Genomic DNA, 16,704 nt, shown 5'->3' with positions numbered 1-16,704 from the left:
AATAACAAGTGTGATGACTCAGCCGTTATAGCATGGTAGTTCGTGGACCCGCCACTGCAAGCACTGCAAGCGATGGTGTCCAACGCATGCTCCAGTAGTGCTGGGAAGCCATGTGTAGGAAAGTGCGGGAGACGTTATTGTGCGAGATGTTTCAAGTCAATAAGTCGAATTTTCTTTGCTTTCAATTCCTAAACTCAGTTCATTGTGTGTTGTGCACTTAAAGCACGTGTGTTATGTGGCTTGATTAAATTAATAATTCAACATGCCGTACTGTTTTGTGCCTGGCTGTAAGTCAGGCTATGGTAGAGTAGCCTCTACTGCATTAATTATTTTTCGTTTCCGTTTGGTGAAGAAAATTTCAAGCTTTAATGTTCAACATACGCTCAGCGTTTTAGATGTACCAGCAATTCTTAACTGGGCCTAATAGCTTAACACTCGTATGTGATGTGGATTGCCATATTGGAATACATATACGATTTTTCACGATTTTACGCTAAGCTTTTAACATTCGAAGACCGAACATTACTGCCTACTGGCCATGGGTACGTATTGCAAGGCGCAAGTATACTTGCACGACCGTAGGTCGGTAATGTCTTTGAGGTTGAGCCAGAGGTACTCCTGAAGCCTGTGGTAATATGATGGGGAGGGCCCATGTAAAATAAACGGTGGTTGGTTCGCGTGGATGTTGACGGGGTGGAAGGAGTACCTTTGCTTGTGGGGCTGTTTTGTCTTATGTAAAAAAAAAAAAAAAAAGGCATCACTGGGATATGTGTTTTATTGACTGTACAGTTGAGGGTGTGCCGTAAAACTACCTCTGTCTATAATATTTATCCATTTACACAGGTGAAAAGTTATTTGTTGCCTAATGGCAACAGTATGCAGTAGAGGGTTAAGATTCTTTTCACCACCTAAGGATATAAATAAATTTGAAAAATGAACCAGAGCTATTCCAGGAAAGGATACTGTGTTAACACGTAATAGTAGAATTTGTCAAGTTCATTTCTCTGATAATTTGATAGTAAAATCAGATAATTTTATAGCAAATGGTGAAAAAGTGGTTATGTCTTGTGAGAAATGAAAATTACGTCCAGGAACAGTGTCTCATATTTTCCCTAATTTGCTGAAATACCGTTCAAGTGAGATTAAATCCCGTGAAACTCCCAACAAGAAAAAGAATCTAGACACCGCCAGGAAAAGAAGAATGAAGATTGAAAAGGGAGTGCATCGGCGAATGGAGAATTAAAAGGTCAGTCTAATGTTGATCAAAATTTGTCTTATTATTCTAGTGTGCTTTCTGATGCCAAGAAGACCTTTTCATCACCATTCGTTTTAGATTCTAGTTGATACATTGTGAAGTTTTAATTTTAATTTGCATTTCGTTGCACCTGGTATCATTAGGGGCCGATGTCGTAGCTGTTAGGCCCCTTTAAACAACAATCATCATCTTTCTAATACCTATATCAGTGCTCGAAGTGAGTATATTTCTTTTCGTAAGAAAGCTTTTCCTTGCTCGTGCTAGTCTGCATATTATTTTGTCCTTACTTCTGCCATCGTTAGTTATTATTTTACTACCCAAGTAACAATATTCATCTACTTCCTTTACGGCTTCATTTCCTAAACAAATATTACCAACATCACCTGACTAGGTACGACTGCACTCCATTACTTTTGTTTTGGACTGTTTTAAAAATCTTGTACTCCTTACACAAGACTCCGTCCATATCATTCAGCAATTTCTCCAGACCTTAGCCGGGTACAATGTTAATCACTCTTCTAAATTTATTAAGCGTTCGCCCTGTGCCCATTCTCTACATGACGATATCAAAGTACATTATCAGTTCTCTCCGAAATAACAGACTACGGTTCAAGCAATAATGTTTTTTTTAGCACGCCCTTTGAAAAGTATATGCGACATTCTTTTCCAGGCCGAGAAAGTAATTCGTGAAAAACTGAACTCAAAATCGATGTAGGGCGAATATTGTTTGATTGTATCGATTCTATAGACAAAATTTCAGTTGATCCTTCAGGAGCTGGCTGTTGTCTTCAACATGTTATGGATATAATCCCCAGACTTGTTTATCATTATCTAAACTGCCGATTTCTCTTCATAATGAAAGAAATCCGGCGAGATTTACAATCTCGAACATCCGCAAAATCTTCACGCAAGCTTTCCAGTAACCGACAAACTGAGTTGGTAAGTAGAGTATTGCCTTTAAATAGTTCATGGGTGTTTGTTTTAATATGCTGGGAGTTATATGTTATTTATGTGCATGTACACTCTAGTAACTTGTACTTTTCGCACCATGTGGTGAAGGTTGTAGCTCTTATTTTCGTGTATGATATTTTTCCATTATTCTCTGCCATGGTATTTTAATTGTAATCTCTCATTAAAAAAAAAAAAAAAAGACAGTGTATATACTTATCAGTTACGGAGTAATACGTTTCCTGTGACACCATTCCTAAGATCAGCTGATCGGTACTGTGGACCTACCACATTCTAGCGCTGCCTGGCGGGGTGCGCTTGAACTCGATGAGTCACCACACTTGGTTCTTCTATTCATCATGGTAAGAGCAATATCAGAGATTATTATTCTAGTCAAAAGCATACAAATTAACAATTAATGCACAGGTCAGTTTGAAGTAAACATAACATAACATAACATAACATGCGAGATCATCATATTACACATGCCCTGTATTTTGCAATTACCAATGCACTCGGAGGGACTTGTAGATCATCCTCTGTGCAAGCTGTTGGACACAAAGGGCACTCAAGCATGTGGCTCATGGTTTGTACCTGTCCACATTCACACGTAACACTTGTGCTGAGCTAAACCCACATTTCTTCAAGTTTTCCCTGGATCTTCCCACTCCTGATTGTAGTACATGTGGTAACTATTCAGCTGCTGGCATCCATCCGCAAAGGTAAGGGGTCGTCTCCTTCCACAGATCCAGCACTGCCGTCTGTGGTGAGACGTTAAGCACCTTAGATTCTCAGGAAGCTCTTCGGGGATCTTTGTGGTTGCTAAGGAGGACTATGTTCATACAGCGGGTAGGCGCTGTTCTCTTCCACTTTGAGACTCTCCCTGTTGGCAGCTACTTCTTTAAGTACACAGGGTGGCGTTATTCCAGCCAGGTAATAGAGCATACCCATCAGAGTAGGCTTTAAGCAACCCATAATCAACATGTAGATTGCAACCTTTCCGGGTCACGGCGCAATATAATGCGTCTCGCGGGAAGTGCCCCAGCAGTTACGGCGCAATGCATTGCGTGTCAAACTTCCGAGCATCATATCTTCGCTTCTCTTTGACTTTCAGCAATGATTGAAGAATTTGTCGTATCTGCCATCTATTGGCTATATTACGGAAGCTTGCGCTAATTTGTATTCTCTTACATTAATGAAAATGGGAGCTCTTATGAAATTTTATTTTAATTGATAAATTTTGTCAAAAGTTACTCAAATGTAAAAATATTGTTCCATTTACCACAAAAGACTTCTGAGAAAGAGAAAATACAGTCTTCTAAACAGACAACTTTACTAACATGTAGACAATCTTACGTACAGTGGAACCTCGATTATCAGTTCCCGGAAAGTACGTTTTCCTGGAATATGCGTTCAAATTACGTGGTCCCGAGAGCATCGTAATTAAATCACGTTGTAAAAGTCCTGCATTATCCGTTCCTCGAAGAAACGATTTCCCGGATCAACCGTCCAGAAATTCCAGTCCCATCAACGCTAAATCCTCGATCAATCGTTTTTTAATAAACTGTATCTCACGAAAGGACAGCTCTGGCATATTTATGGACCTTGGCGTTCGGCGATCGGCGGTGAACTTGCATAAGGGACCATCTTAGCATCGCATTCGGGTGGTATTGTTTAGAGAATCTCGGAAAATCATAGGGCAGAGAGTGGCCACAGCAATTGCTAGAAGACACGGCGCATTTCTACAGCTCTGCGTGAAGACGGAACGAGTTTCGTCAAATGTTCGCACTTATAAAACGTCCATATTATGTCCAGGGTTAGATGTTTTATTTACATTTTTTCGATCGTACTGCCGAAGGGGTTTTCGGCACTTTGCTCAGGGCACTGCAGACCTAAGTGGGCTTTCAGGCAGGAATCGAAACTGCTCCTTAACACAAATTCAGTATTTTTTATATTATCGTACATGATTATGTTAGCGAGACGAAAACAGATGTTGCACCTTACATTTAAAAAAAAAAAAAGAAAGCCATGGGAGGTCTTGGGATTGCCTATTACTGTTACTAATGTAAGACTGGGAATTTTACGTTTTCGTGTTAAAACACCAAAAACCGCAGTCGTTTTACTTGCACACGTTACATTTTAAATGATTGGTATCATTTCAAACTCGTACTGACATGTGCAGCGAGCGCACTTTCCAGATGACCTCAAGGTCACGAATAACCGTAATTTCTGAAGTTTTGATATTTCTTTTATCTTTCCAATTTGATTGGATTTGTGACGCGCAGAACTGAATATAATGTATTCGAGAATTTTTAAGAATCGATACTTACATTCGAAACCATGTTTTCGAGTTCAACATAACCTTTAAAAGTCGATGTAGGCCTAATTTGCGCGGTACGAGATTTCCAGAAACTGACTACGAACAGTATACCGGAGACCAAATTATAATGAAAGATTAAGAAATGAACGGATTTCGCCATCATTTTGGGTGCTTTTGTATCTAATATGCTTTATTTTATTAGATGAGAGAATTAAAAGCTACTTGTGGTCGATTGTCGTTTGGCTTGGCGTTGTTAGATTTTTCGAAGAGTTTGGCTAGCGCAATCAAAGTTGCTGAACTAAAAGAAGTTTTCACGGGAAACTGACGAAGATTCCCCTGTAAAATTGAATATAACGTATCGAGATTTTGAACTCGCGTACCGGTAATTAATGCGGTTCGCGGTCTAACATGCCCGGCTCTCATCCAGAGGGCCCGGGTTCGATTGCGACCAGGTCAGGCAATTTTACCTGGATATAAGTCTGGTTCCAGGTCCACTTAGCCTACGTGATTACCTTTAATTGTGGAGCTACCGTATCTAATGGTGAGATGGCGACCCCGATCTACAGAGCCAGGAATATCGGCCGAGAGGATTCGTCGCACTGACCATGCGCACCTCGTAATCTGCAGGCCTTCGGGCTGAGCAGCGGTCGCTTGGCAGGCAAAGTTCCACTGGGGCTGTAGTTTGGTTTGGTTTAGGAGTTTTTGTAAGATTATAATTACACATATTTCATTTTTGTGATGTTTAGCGAAATTGATAGTTTTCATTCATTCCCGGATTTTCCGTTTTCCCGTGTTGTACGTTTTATTTTCACGGTCCCTCGAAAAACGGAGAATCGAGGTTTCACTGTATTCAGGCAAATTTGAAATACGCGGGAACATGCGCTAGGCGTAAAACGAACTCCAATCATAATGAAATGTACGAAGTTGTTTCGAATTCATATGTCAATATTATGTTCATTTGCGCATAAACTTATAATATATCATAAAATATCGAAAATATCACTTTCGTCAAGCACCTGTTTGCCGCAAGAAGCCATGTCTTAGAGCTCACTGAGTGACAACATCTACCTATGCATGTTTATCGAAAATATCGTAAATTCTCTGACTTACACATATAATACTGCCATCTGCTTAAATACTCTCGTAAGTAATACATGAAGAAACACTATGTAACCACCAGAATGCGTGCATAGCTCGTTCTTGATTTTTAGTGAATTGTCAAACCTTACTATGGGCTATGCCCGCAGCGCAGCCTGAGCGTAATTTCGGCCACTGCGAGCTATGCTTGTAGTTAGACTGGAAAGAGTTAAAGGTAAGAGGTACAGAACTAAATGAGACTAAAGCACCAGTTGCAAACAGAGGATTGTGGAGATGTTTAGTAAATTTACAGAGGCTGCCAGAATGAAAACGCTGAAAGGCATCACTGTCTATAATGATGTATGATGAATGTAATGTTAGGTATACTGTGTGTACATTCCCAACACCGTTTACACTTGGTTGCAATCTGGTAACAATGACCAGCTAAATGGTCAATTGGGAAGTAAGGTATATTGAACTATAAATCATCAGACTGGAAGCTAAGAAAGAGAGAGAAAAAAAATTCAAACCAGTTCTACAGTTTTCTCTAGTCCTCAAACTAGTATCTGCTCAACTAGCTCTATTCTCATCCTACACATTACAAAGGAAGAATATTCATGAAATGCCTCCTCGATAAACATGGGTGACTTTCTGGTTAAGAGTTCCTGAACGAACACTTTCAAGCATGTTGGATTGCTTGCAGTACTCCAGTGTCACAATCTACACTGCAAGGGCCATCATGAAATCCTTAGCTCATCACACTTGACAACTCACTCTGAGAAATCATCAAGATATTCGAAACGTCACGAGTCTGCAGACATGATAGCCTAGTCCCCATGGGTGCAAGTCACTTGGATGTGTCCTCTGCCAGAAGCCTCACATCTCTGCGAGTATGCATGGTAGACATCGAAGAAACACAAAACATAAAGGCTAGAAACAGCAGAAATATGAACGAAGAGACAATCGCATAAGCTGAACAGAAAATGAAGTACCGCAAGAAGAAAGAGAAAGTTGAAGCATCATTAGAGATATTGAGAGAAGTTAATTGTCACATAGTACAACACAATGACTTCCCCTGCAACTTCTCTAAGGGAAGAGAGGAACAGCACGACCAAGAGAGAGTTATTTTAGCAACTTACTCTACAGGATGAGTTACAGATCTTACTCAGAGCTGAACAGACTACCTCAGGACAGAAACCTATGTTTTCAGCGACAAGGTTTGGCCAAGAGAATGTTATTAATTGTCTGGCTACTGGCGCATATTGGGAAAAGACACAGCAATAAACCACTACCCCTATTATAGTATTGCTTTTGAATCCATCTGTGCAAACTCGCAGCCATTCTCCTTCTGCATAAATTTTGTCCAATATTTGATCAGAATGCTGAACGGCAGGGTAGGAGAGGTGGTGGTATACAACTTCTAATCATTAGATTGCATGCCAATAGCCTGGATTCAATTCCAAATTTCCCCACAGTGTTCATATGGAGTGAGGGCAAATGACGCTGTTGATGGGGATTCGTCCATCGGATGGGGACATAAAGCCTCGATCAGACACCCTTGGTGCTACTCGACAGAAGCAGAGTACATGCCAGCACCAGGTTTCACCCTCTCCCTTCCTGCTATCGCGTATCACATCATTAATTTAATCTCCTAAAATACTCTGATGAGGTTGACATCAGGAAGTGCATCCAGTAGTAAAAAATACTTGCTGCGAATATTCACCTCACTTCATACCCGACCCCACAAAGAAACGGGACAATGGTTGGATACATATACAAACATTTGAGTTTCATTGGATGTGTATAAGCTTTTGTTAAGGTTATGCAGGAGATTCAGGTGACTTAATACTGAAATGTAATCCAGTGAGTTTTAACTCCCCAGCGCGTGCAATTTCTCTGGGAATTTTCAGATCTGCCAGGAGTTTCCCAAATGTTCTGATAAGTGTTTCTTGAGTCTTGAGGGATACATGTTGATTTGCTACGAGAATCCAGCCAGTTGGGAAGTTTTCACCTTCAGGATGCTCGACACTGTTTTTGTATTCCTTGCTGAAGGTAAGGAATGTATTTTCAAGTAATTTTTGAACAGAATTTGATTACATTAGAAACAAAAAGTATTACCGCTTGATTGAAACCACAACAGTATCCTCATCAAATACAATACGGTTCATTCCTTTGGTTTCGGAATTCGGCGTTTGTATCATGCAAAACATCCCAATAGCTCGCACACCACACTAATGCACAGTTTTCTTACCCAGCAGACATAGCCCACCCTCTGCAAGACCAGCAATAGACACCCAAAATTAATATATTGCAAAACACAACTGACTGCACGGTTGCTTTTAGCATCTCCCTCCTTCAATGACTGCAGCAGCCAATGCCATTGCACCTGTGATGACAGACTCTTTATCTGTTTTTACAATAGCTAGTATATTGCTATATTCAGGTTTGATAATGATCATAAACTTTGATAAACATCAAATTACAGTAACATTCAAATCCTTACCTTGTACAGGGAATGCTCTACCAGCAATTTCGATGACAGGACAGTTATTGAAGTACTGACTAAAAAGGGTTGTATCAATAGTGGCAGACATGAGAATGACTCTCAGATCAGGATATGTATGAATCATATCACGCAGAACCACCATTATAAAATCAGAGTTAACATCACGCTCGTGAATCTCATCTACAATCACGTGAGAGACACCACGTAAGCCATTTTCCAACTTTCTCAACAGGACTCCTGAAATGATTCAAATCAATACATCTCTTTAGTATAGAAAGTAAAAGTTCAAGAAGAATAAAAGTTCACACTATTATTAACACTGCCCCGAGAAAATAATTAAAATAACGAAAAATGTTACAATATAAAAATTATGTAATTACTTACCAACAGTGCAAAATAGAATACCGCCATATGGCCGGGGTAGACAGGATTCAAATCTTACACTATAACCAACACTGAGCCCGATTTGCTCTACTCTCTCATTTGCAACCCTGTCGGCAACGGATACAGCTGAAATTCGCCGTGGCTGAGTTACAACAATGTTGCAATATGCTCCTTGACCAGACTGAATGTAGTCATCTAAAATGTACTGGCACACCTAAAATAATATTATGAAATGGAACAATATTAACCACACAATGACAAAAAATATAACTTCAGCACAAGTAAGCATTCACTATGATCATTTCTCATAGAAGATCATCGGAAGAGAGATTTTCTCTACATACTTATCTGTACATATTATAAAATTAAACTAAACACTTTCAATTAACTCAGCAATAGCAATGCTGTCAATGGCCTAAACTATGCTTGGTACCATGGCTAGAAAACTGATTGACACCTGATGAAATGTTTGTGCTTTCAGTGGCTACAATTGGGCAATAAATTACAGGACAAATTCCTAGAAGGAAAGCTGTAAACAAGTAACAGTCCCATTCCTATTCACAGAAGTTTGCAAAAGGGAAACCTCTGCAAAGCCGATCAAAATGAAAGCCAGTACAATACATATAACTCAGTACGTGCGTGAATGTCTCGTCATTTCAGTTTAACATATAAAAATACAAATGTAAAAGGCCCACCAATTCAATACACTATTTTATTCAGATAAAAGTTCTTACCTCACAGCAACTACTAGTACATGTTTCATCTACTTGTGGGCATCTTCAGCTAAATACCATCAGCACTAAACCATTTATATATATTAATTATTAAAGAGAACAATGGAATTAAAATGTATGGGGTAAACTAGTGCAAGACTCATTAAAATCTAGAACAAAAGAACAAATTAAAATATGAATAGAAAGTGCATCTACCAGTTGTAAAACATCACACATATTACTGGCAAACTAATCACTGTAGATATAAAATTGTTCTTTGATGTGTTGATACTCCATGCCTTGACGCAGCGAGAACCAAATTACGTGTCACATATAACAAAGTGCATAAAAACGTTTAAATTAGGGTAAACATCCTCCAGTGGCGTGGATCAATCTTATTTTATGCTGCGATGAACTTCAACATGGAAACCATGAACCTTTTAAATACTGAGTTCTTGTTAATGACAGCCACATGTAACACGTAAAACATGTGAGGTCTAAAAACAAAGAAAATATCTGAATCACAATAAAGACTAAAGAGAAAAGAACCTGAACAGGAATGTGGAAGTTACATGACAACTTACTCTCCCCTGGACCAACTGGAAATTCTCAGGTTGGTCTGCAGCCTTGTTAGAATGAGACTGGTTCTTTGTGTATTAACTGTGTGTTCCAACTGGGAGGTGACCTTGATGAAATAATAAAAAATAATCAAAATAGTCATAGTCTCATCAGTAAACAAGCAATACCCGAGTGGCCAAAAGTCATGGAAAGACACTGAATGTGATGTTAGTAACGAGCTGCTCCTCCGCGAACCTTCACAACGGCAGCAATATGGTGAGGCATCGACTCTACAAGGTGTTGGAATCGTTCTAGAGGGATCTGGACTGACGCATCTTGCACTGCTACTCTGAACTGGTGTTGTGTAGTTGGTGTAGGATTCATGAAGCATTCACCAGCATCGACAGCATTCCACAGATGCTCAATTGGATTACGATCGGGGGATCTGGTGGGCCAAACCGTGGTTGTTAACTTCACTGGAGTGCTCCTCCAACCATCTCCATGCCACCACAGAGCGGTGACATGGCGCATTGTCCTGTTGAAACATGGCATCTCCTTCTGGGTACTCTGGGGCCTGAAAGGCATGCAGATGGCCTAAAAGAATGTCCACATAATGTGCAACGGTCAGCGCTCCTTGCAGCCAAACAATTGTGACCATGAGAATGCCGCCCAGACCAGAACTGAGCCATCTCTCACCTGGACACAACCTTGTCGACAAGCAGGATCCATAGCTTCATGGGGCATACACCAAACTCATGCGCCCTTCAGCTCGATACAAGTGGAACTGATATTGTGAAGAGAGAATGACATTCTATTAGCCTCTACAACTCGTTTCTCAAATCTGCAGAATGGCATCAAAACATGAGCCTTCGAATTCATTAGAAGGCCACGGCTACTCAGTGGCAGAGTTATAACGCGTCTACTGTACCTGACTCTTAGTAAAATTAATATTTTAGTCAGCAGGAATATTTTCGTGATGGATAGTTGTAAAGATACCTGGAGCAGTTGTTGCTGGCTAATTTTCAACGGGTTCTCATTGATATTATGATGCCAAATTGAAGTTAATTGTTATTAAACACTCGGAAATGTAGAATAATTGTGCAGCCGCAAGAAAATATGGCACTGGCCTAAGTAAAGACAATATTTGGCGTCAGAGTGAAGACAAAGATACAGTAGCTTAAAAATGTGTAACTGAACAAAAAATGCATTCAGTGGTTTGCAACACGGACGCCTTAAAGAGGTCAAAAATGAAATTGTGAGGTATGTGCACGAAAAACGCAAGGTTTGAATGGCCATACCATGGCGCAATAAACTCGTTTAGGCCTATACATCGCTAGCCGCTGAAATTGTCCGAATCCGACAAGCTCCAAACTGGGATAGTACGGAAAACGCAAGCAATTGTAATTGAATCGGCGAGTTGAAAAGGGTACACATTCCAAAATCCTTACTTTTCAGGAGAAAGGAAAACCTGTTTTGTAGCTAAATGAAAGGTTTGATCAAAAAAGTTTCTATTAGGCATTTATACATCATATTTCTGCGTATTCAACTACAAAGTATGGAAATCATATTACGTATGGTTTTCAAGTTATGCCATTTTTTATCTCGAGGAATGTGTCCCATTTTATAGGTACTCAAATCTGAGAAAGATCTTTGTAGGGGCAGATAATGTATAATAAACTCGCAACTTCAAAAGTCTATTGATCTTTTCTTAAGCCTTTCCATTTCTTTTTCTGGCGTTCATTACACAAGCAAGCTGAAGAAATGTTGATATCAGTGTAAGCCAATTTCCAGCTGTCTCACTTAGTGTTGCCACTGCCTTTTCGATATGCCGTGCTACTGTGCGACTTTCCGGAAAGTTTTGCTCGTAGATAACCAGCAGAAGCGATCATAAAGGCAGTGAACGTGCGAAATACGTCAGTGAACTGCAGGAAGAGATAAGAATATACACTGTCTTTTTTTTTTAATGAGAGATTTCAATTAAAATACCATGGCAGAGAATAATGGAAAAATATCATACACGAAAATAAGAGCTACAACCTTCACCACATGGTGCGAAAAGTACAAGTTACTAGAGTGTACATGCACATAAATAACATATAACTCCCAGCATATTAAAACAAACACCCATGAACTATTTAAAGGCAATACTCTACTTACCAACTCAGTTCGTTGGTTACTTGAAAGCTTGCGTGAAGATTTTGCAAGATTTCATTATGAAGAGAAATCGGCAGTTTAGATAATGATAAACAAGTCTGGGGATTATATCCATAACATGTTGAAGACAACAGCCAGCTCCTGAAGGATCAACTGAAATTTTGTCTATAGAATCGATACAATCAAACAATATTCGCCCTACTCAAATTTGAGTACCTATAAAATGGGACATATTCCTCGAGATAAAAAATGGCATAACTTGAAAACCATACATAATATGATTTCCATACTTTGTAGTTGAATACGCAGAAATATGATGTATAAATGCCTAATAGAAACGTTTTTGATCAAACCTTTCGTTTAGCTACAAAACAGGTTTTACTTTCTCCTGAAAAGTAAGGATTTTGGAATGTGTACCCTTTTCAACTCGCCGGTTCAATTACAATTGCTTACGTTTTCCGTACTACCCCAGTTAGGAGCTTTTGATCTTAGCTTTTCCATTTCGTTTTTGGCGTTCATTACACAAGCAAGCTGAAGAAATGTTGATATCAATATAAGTCAATTTCCATCTGTCTCATGGAATGACAATGAATAACTAAGTTATAAAAGAAATGATGGTTGGGCGTATATTTGTGTAATAATGTATTACTGCTTAATAGACTTTTGAAATTGCGAGTTTATTATACATTATCTGCCCCTACAAAGATCTTTTTCGATTTTGAGTTCAGTTTTTCACGAATTACTTTCTCGGCCTGGAAAAGAATGTCACATATACTTTTCAAAGGGCGTGCTAAAAAAAACATTATTGCTTGAACCGTAGTCTGTTATTTCGGAGAGAACTGATAATGTACTTTGATATCGTCACATAGAGAATGGGCACAGGGCGAACGCTTAATAAATTTAGAAGAGTGATTAACATTGTACCCGGCTAAGGTCTGGAGAAATTGCTGAATGATATGGACGGAGTCTTGTGTAAGGAGTACAAGATTTTTAAAACAGTCCAAAACAAAAGTAATGGAGTGCAGTCGTACCTAGTCCGGTGATGTTGGTAATATTTGTTTAGGAAATGAAGCCTTAAAGGAAGTAGATGAATATTGTTACTTGGGTAGTAAAATAATAACTAACGATGGCAGAAGTAAGGACAAAATAATATGCAGACTAGCACGAGCAAGGAAAAGCTTTCTTACGAAAAGAAATATACTCACTTCGAGCACTGATATAGGTATTAGAAAGATGATGATGATTGTTGTTTAAAGGGGCCTAACAGCTACGACATTGGCCCCTAATGATACCAGGTGCAACGAAATGCAAATTAAAATTAAAACTTCACAATGTATCAACTAGAATCTAAAACGAATGGTGATGAAAAGGTCTTCTTGGCATCAGAAAGCACACTAGAATAATAAGCCAAATTTTGATCAACATTAGACTGACCTTTTAATTCTCCATTTGCTGATGCACTCCCTTTTCAATCTTCATTCTTCTTTTCCTGGCGGTGTCTAGATTCTTTTTCTTGTTGGGAGTTTCACGGGATTTAATCTCACTTGAACGGTATTTCAGCAAATTAGGGAAAATATGAGACACTGTTCCTGGACGTAATTTTCATTTCTCACAAGACATAACCACTTTTTCACCATTTGCTATAAAATTATCTGATTTTACTATCAAATTATCAGAGAAATGAACTTGACAAATTCTACTATTACGTGTTAACACAGTATCCTTTCCTGGAATAGCTCTGGTTCATTTTTCAAATTTATTTATATCCTTCGGTGGTGAAAAGAATCTTAACCCTCTACTGCATACTGTTGCCATTAGGCAACAAATAACTTTTCACCTTTGTAAATGGATAAATATTATAGACAGAGGTAGTTTTATGGCACACCCTCAACTGTACAGTCAATTAAACACATATCCCAGTGATGCCTTGTTTTTTTTTTACATAACATAAGACAAAACAGCCCCACAAGCAAAGGTACTCCTTCCACCCCGTCAACATCCACACGAACCAACCAACATCACGAGTTCGAAACCGAAACAGAAGATAGAGAGGGAGAGAGACAGAGGGAAACAAGAAGCTTCTCATTCACAAACGAAGATATTTTCAGAGAAAACCAACTGCTTCAGCAAGGAAAAGCAGCAGGAAGTGATCAAATTACTGGGGAGGTATTAAAGACAATGGGGTGGTACATAGTGCCTTATCTAAAATTTCTCTTTGACTATGTCATAAATAATAGTGTAATACCAAAGGAATGGAAGGAATCTATAATAATACCAATTTATAAAGGAAAGGGTGATAAAAGGAAACCAGAGAACTACAGACCAATCAGCCTGACCAGTATAGTTTGTAAAATTCTGGAGAGTTTAATATCGAAGTACATCAGAGGGATATGTGATGATACAAATTGGTTCATGAGGAGCCAGTATGGATTTAGAAAGAAATTTTCTTGTGAGGCACAACTGGTGGGATTTCAGCAGGACATATCAGATCAATTGGATTCAGGAGGTCAGTTAGATTGCATAGCCATAGATCTTTCCAAAGCCTTTGATAGAGTGGAACATGGAATATTATTAAAGAAATTGGAGGGAATAGGATTGGACGTAAGGGTTACACGTTGGATAAAAGCATTTATAAATTCAAGGGTTCAGAAAGTCAAAGTAGGAAATAATGTATCTCAGGAAGAGAAAGTTTGGAAGGGAATTGCACAGGGTAGTATAATCGGTCCGTTACTTTTCTTAATATACGCAAATGATTTAGGGAACAATATAACATCAAAAATAAGATTGTATGCAGATGACATAATTGTTTATAGGGAAATAAACAACATTGGGGATTGTTCAGAATTACAAAGGGACCTTGAAAGTATCCAACAATGGATTGAAGAAAATAATATGAAGGTTAATGGAGGCAAATCAACTTTTACAACTTTTACAAACAGGAGCTTTAAAAATGAATTTGAATATACTTTGGATGAGGTAGTTATCCCAAAAGATGGCAAGTGCAAATACTTAGGTGTGAGATTTGAAAGTAATTTGCACTGGAAGGGTCATATTGATGACATTGTTGGGAAAGCATACAGATCGTTACATGTCATAATGAGGCTACTTAAAGGATGCAACAAAGAATTAAAAGAAAAAAGTTACTTGAGTATGGTTCGTCCATTATTGAAATATGCAAACAGTGTTTGGGATCCTCACCAAGAATACCTAATAAAAGAAATAGATAGTGTGCAGAGGAAAGCAGCAAGATTTGAAACAGGGGATTTCAGGAGAAAGAGTAGTGTATCAGAAATGTTAAAGGAACTTGGGTGGGAAACTTTAAGTAAGAGAAGGGAGAAAACTAGACTTATAGGATTATATAGAGCCTATACAGGAGAAGAAGCATGGGGAGATATCCGTGAGAGGCTTCAGTTGGAAAATAATTATATCGGCAGGACAGACCACAAATATAAAATTAGAAGGAATTTTAGCTGAAGCGATTGGGGTAAATTTTCATTCATTGGGAAGGGTGTGAAGGAGTGGAACAGTTTACCAGGGGTAGTGTTTGATCCTTTTCCAAAATCTGTACAGATATTCAAGAAGAGATACAGTGGGGACTTCGAGGGCCCTGGGACCGCTACGGTAGCTGTGAAGGCCCTTCAGGAACTCTGAAAAGTGGTGGCAAAAGAGGCTCTGGTTAAGACGCAGCAGGTCGTTATGCTACTTAGGATCCAGAACGGGTTAAAAAAAAAAAAAAAAGTAAATAAATAAATGCAATGTAAATACTGATGTTATACCAATTGTATAGTATCATTTGAAGTAATTCCACATACTGTATATCAGTTGACTATATTTGCAAGTAGTACAGGAGATATTATAAGTAGAATTTTGTAAACAATATAAATTTATTAAGGATGAGCTGTGTGCTTAATAGAAAACATTGTTAGCGTAATTTGTATAATATTGTATTATAGGAAAAATTTTCTTCTCTTGTTAATTTAATATTTAGTGCTTGACAATAATGTATTTTAGTGTACCATTTGCCACCGAGGTAGACACCTCATTTGCAAATAAAGAGATTTTGATTTTGATTTTTTTTATTTGTCTATGGAGGCCACATATACGGATATCAGTTAACGTATCTCAGCTAGGCGACAGTGGTAACTACTGCAGTTCCACTGCAATAGTGCCATTGTGTGGATAGGTAAAGCTTCGAATTCAGAGCAATTTCTTGCCCTTCGTTCGGTCCATTACCTGCCAGGTAACTCCGCCGTCTTTGTTGGTATCGTTATTGTCACAATCACCATCCACGACAATGAGTGGCTCAGTCTCCAATGTCTCCTCAGAAAAAGGAGGCGCGGTGAGTGGACCCACCGCAGATGGTGATGGGATCGGGAACAGTGGTCCTTCTTCCTCGGAGAACTAGGTTCTCCAGAAAGTGATCGAACAAGAGGGTGTCGGGGCCTCTCGTTCTTGCCCACTGTTCCTCTCTTTTTTGGAGGAGAGCCGGCAGATGGTTTGCCCTCTCTTTTTTGGAGGAGAGCCGGCAGATGGTTTGCCGGATTTCTTCGGGGATCCTGTGACCCCTGATTGAGTTGGAGAAGGCTTCTTCTCCAATTTCTGAAGGGAGCTCTGTGGCTTCACCTTCTCCTCCTTTGTGGTCTGGGCACTGGAAGGAGGGCTGGACTTTCTAGCCCTATTCGGGGAAGTCTTCGCCCCCCGCCCTGTTGGGGGAGGACTTCTGAGCCGAATGTTCCTTGGAAGGACCCTTCCCAGTCAACATCGGCAATAACGCACTTTTCAATACTTG

General features: G+C 39.2%; 1 protein-coding gene across 2 annotated transcripts in view; it reads right to left on the bottom strand.

The window, feature by feature from the left end:
- The window catches only part of mle (maleless), a 278,516-nt gene that overhangs the window by 173,039 nt on the left and 88,773 nt on the right, over positions 1-16,704 (bottom strand). For both annotated transcript variants that reach the window (XM_067135650.2, XM_067135651.2), the window contains 2 exons: positions 8,491-8,704; positions 8,104-8,343 (listed from right to left, as the gene is read on the bottom strand). In XM_067135650.2, the coding sequence (XP_066991751.1) occupies positions 8,104-8,343; positions 8,491-8,704 (454 nt within the window). The remainder of the gene's footprint in view (positions 1-8,103; positions 8,344-8,490; positions 8,705-16,704) is intronic.

The sequence above is a fragment of the Anabrus simplex genome, chromosome 1 (genome assembly GCF_040414725.1).
Source record: "Anabrus simplex isolate iqAnaSimp1 chromosome 1, ASM4041472v1, whole genome shotgun sequence".
Classification (NCBI taxonomy): Eukaryota; Metazoa; Arthropoda; class Insecta; order Orthoptera; family Tettigoniidae; genus Anabrus; species Anabrus simplex.
The sequence above is the reverse complement of the archived record's forward strand: the minus strand, read 5'-3'. Positions and strand labels throughout refer to the sequence as shown.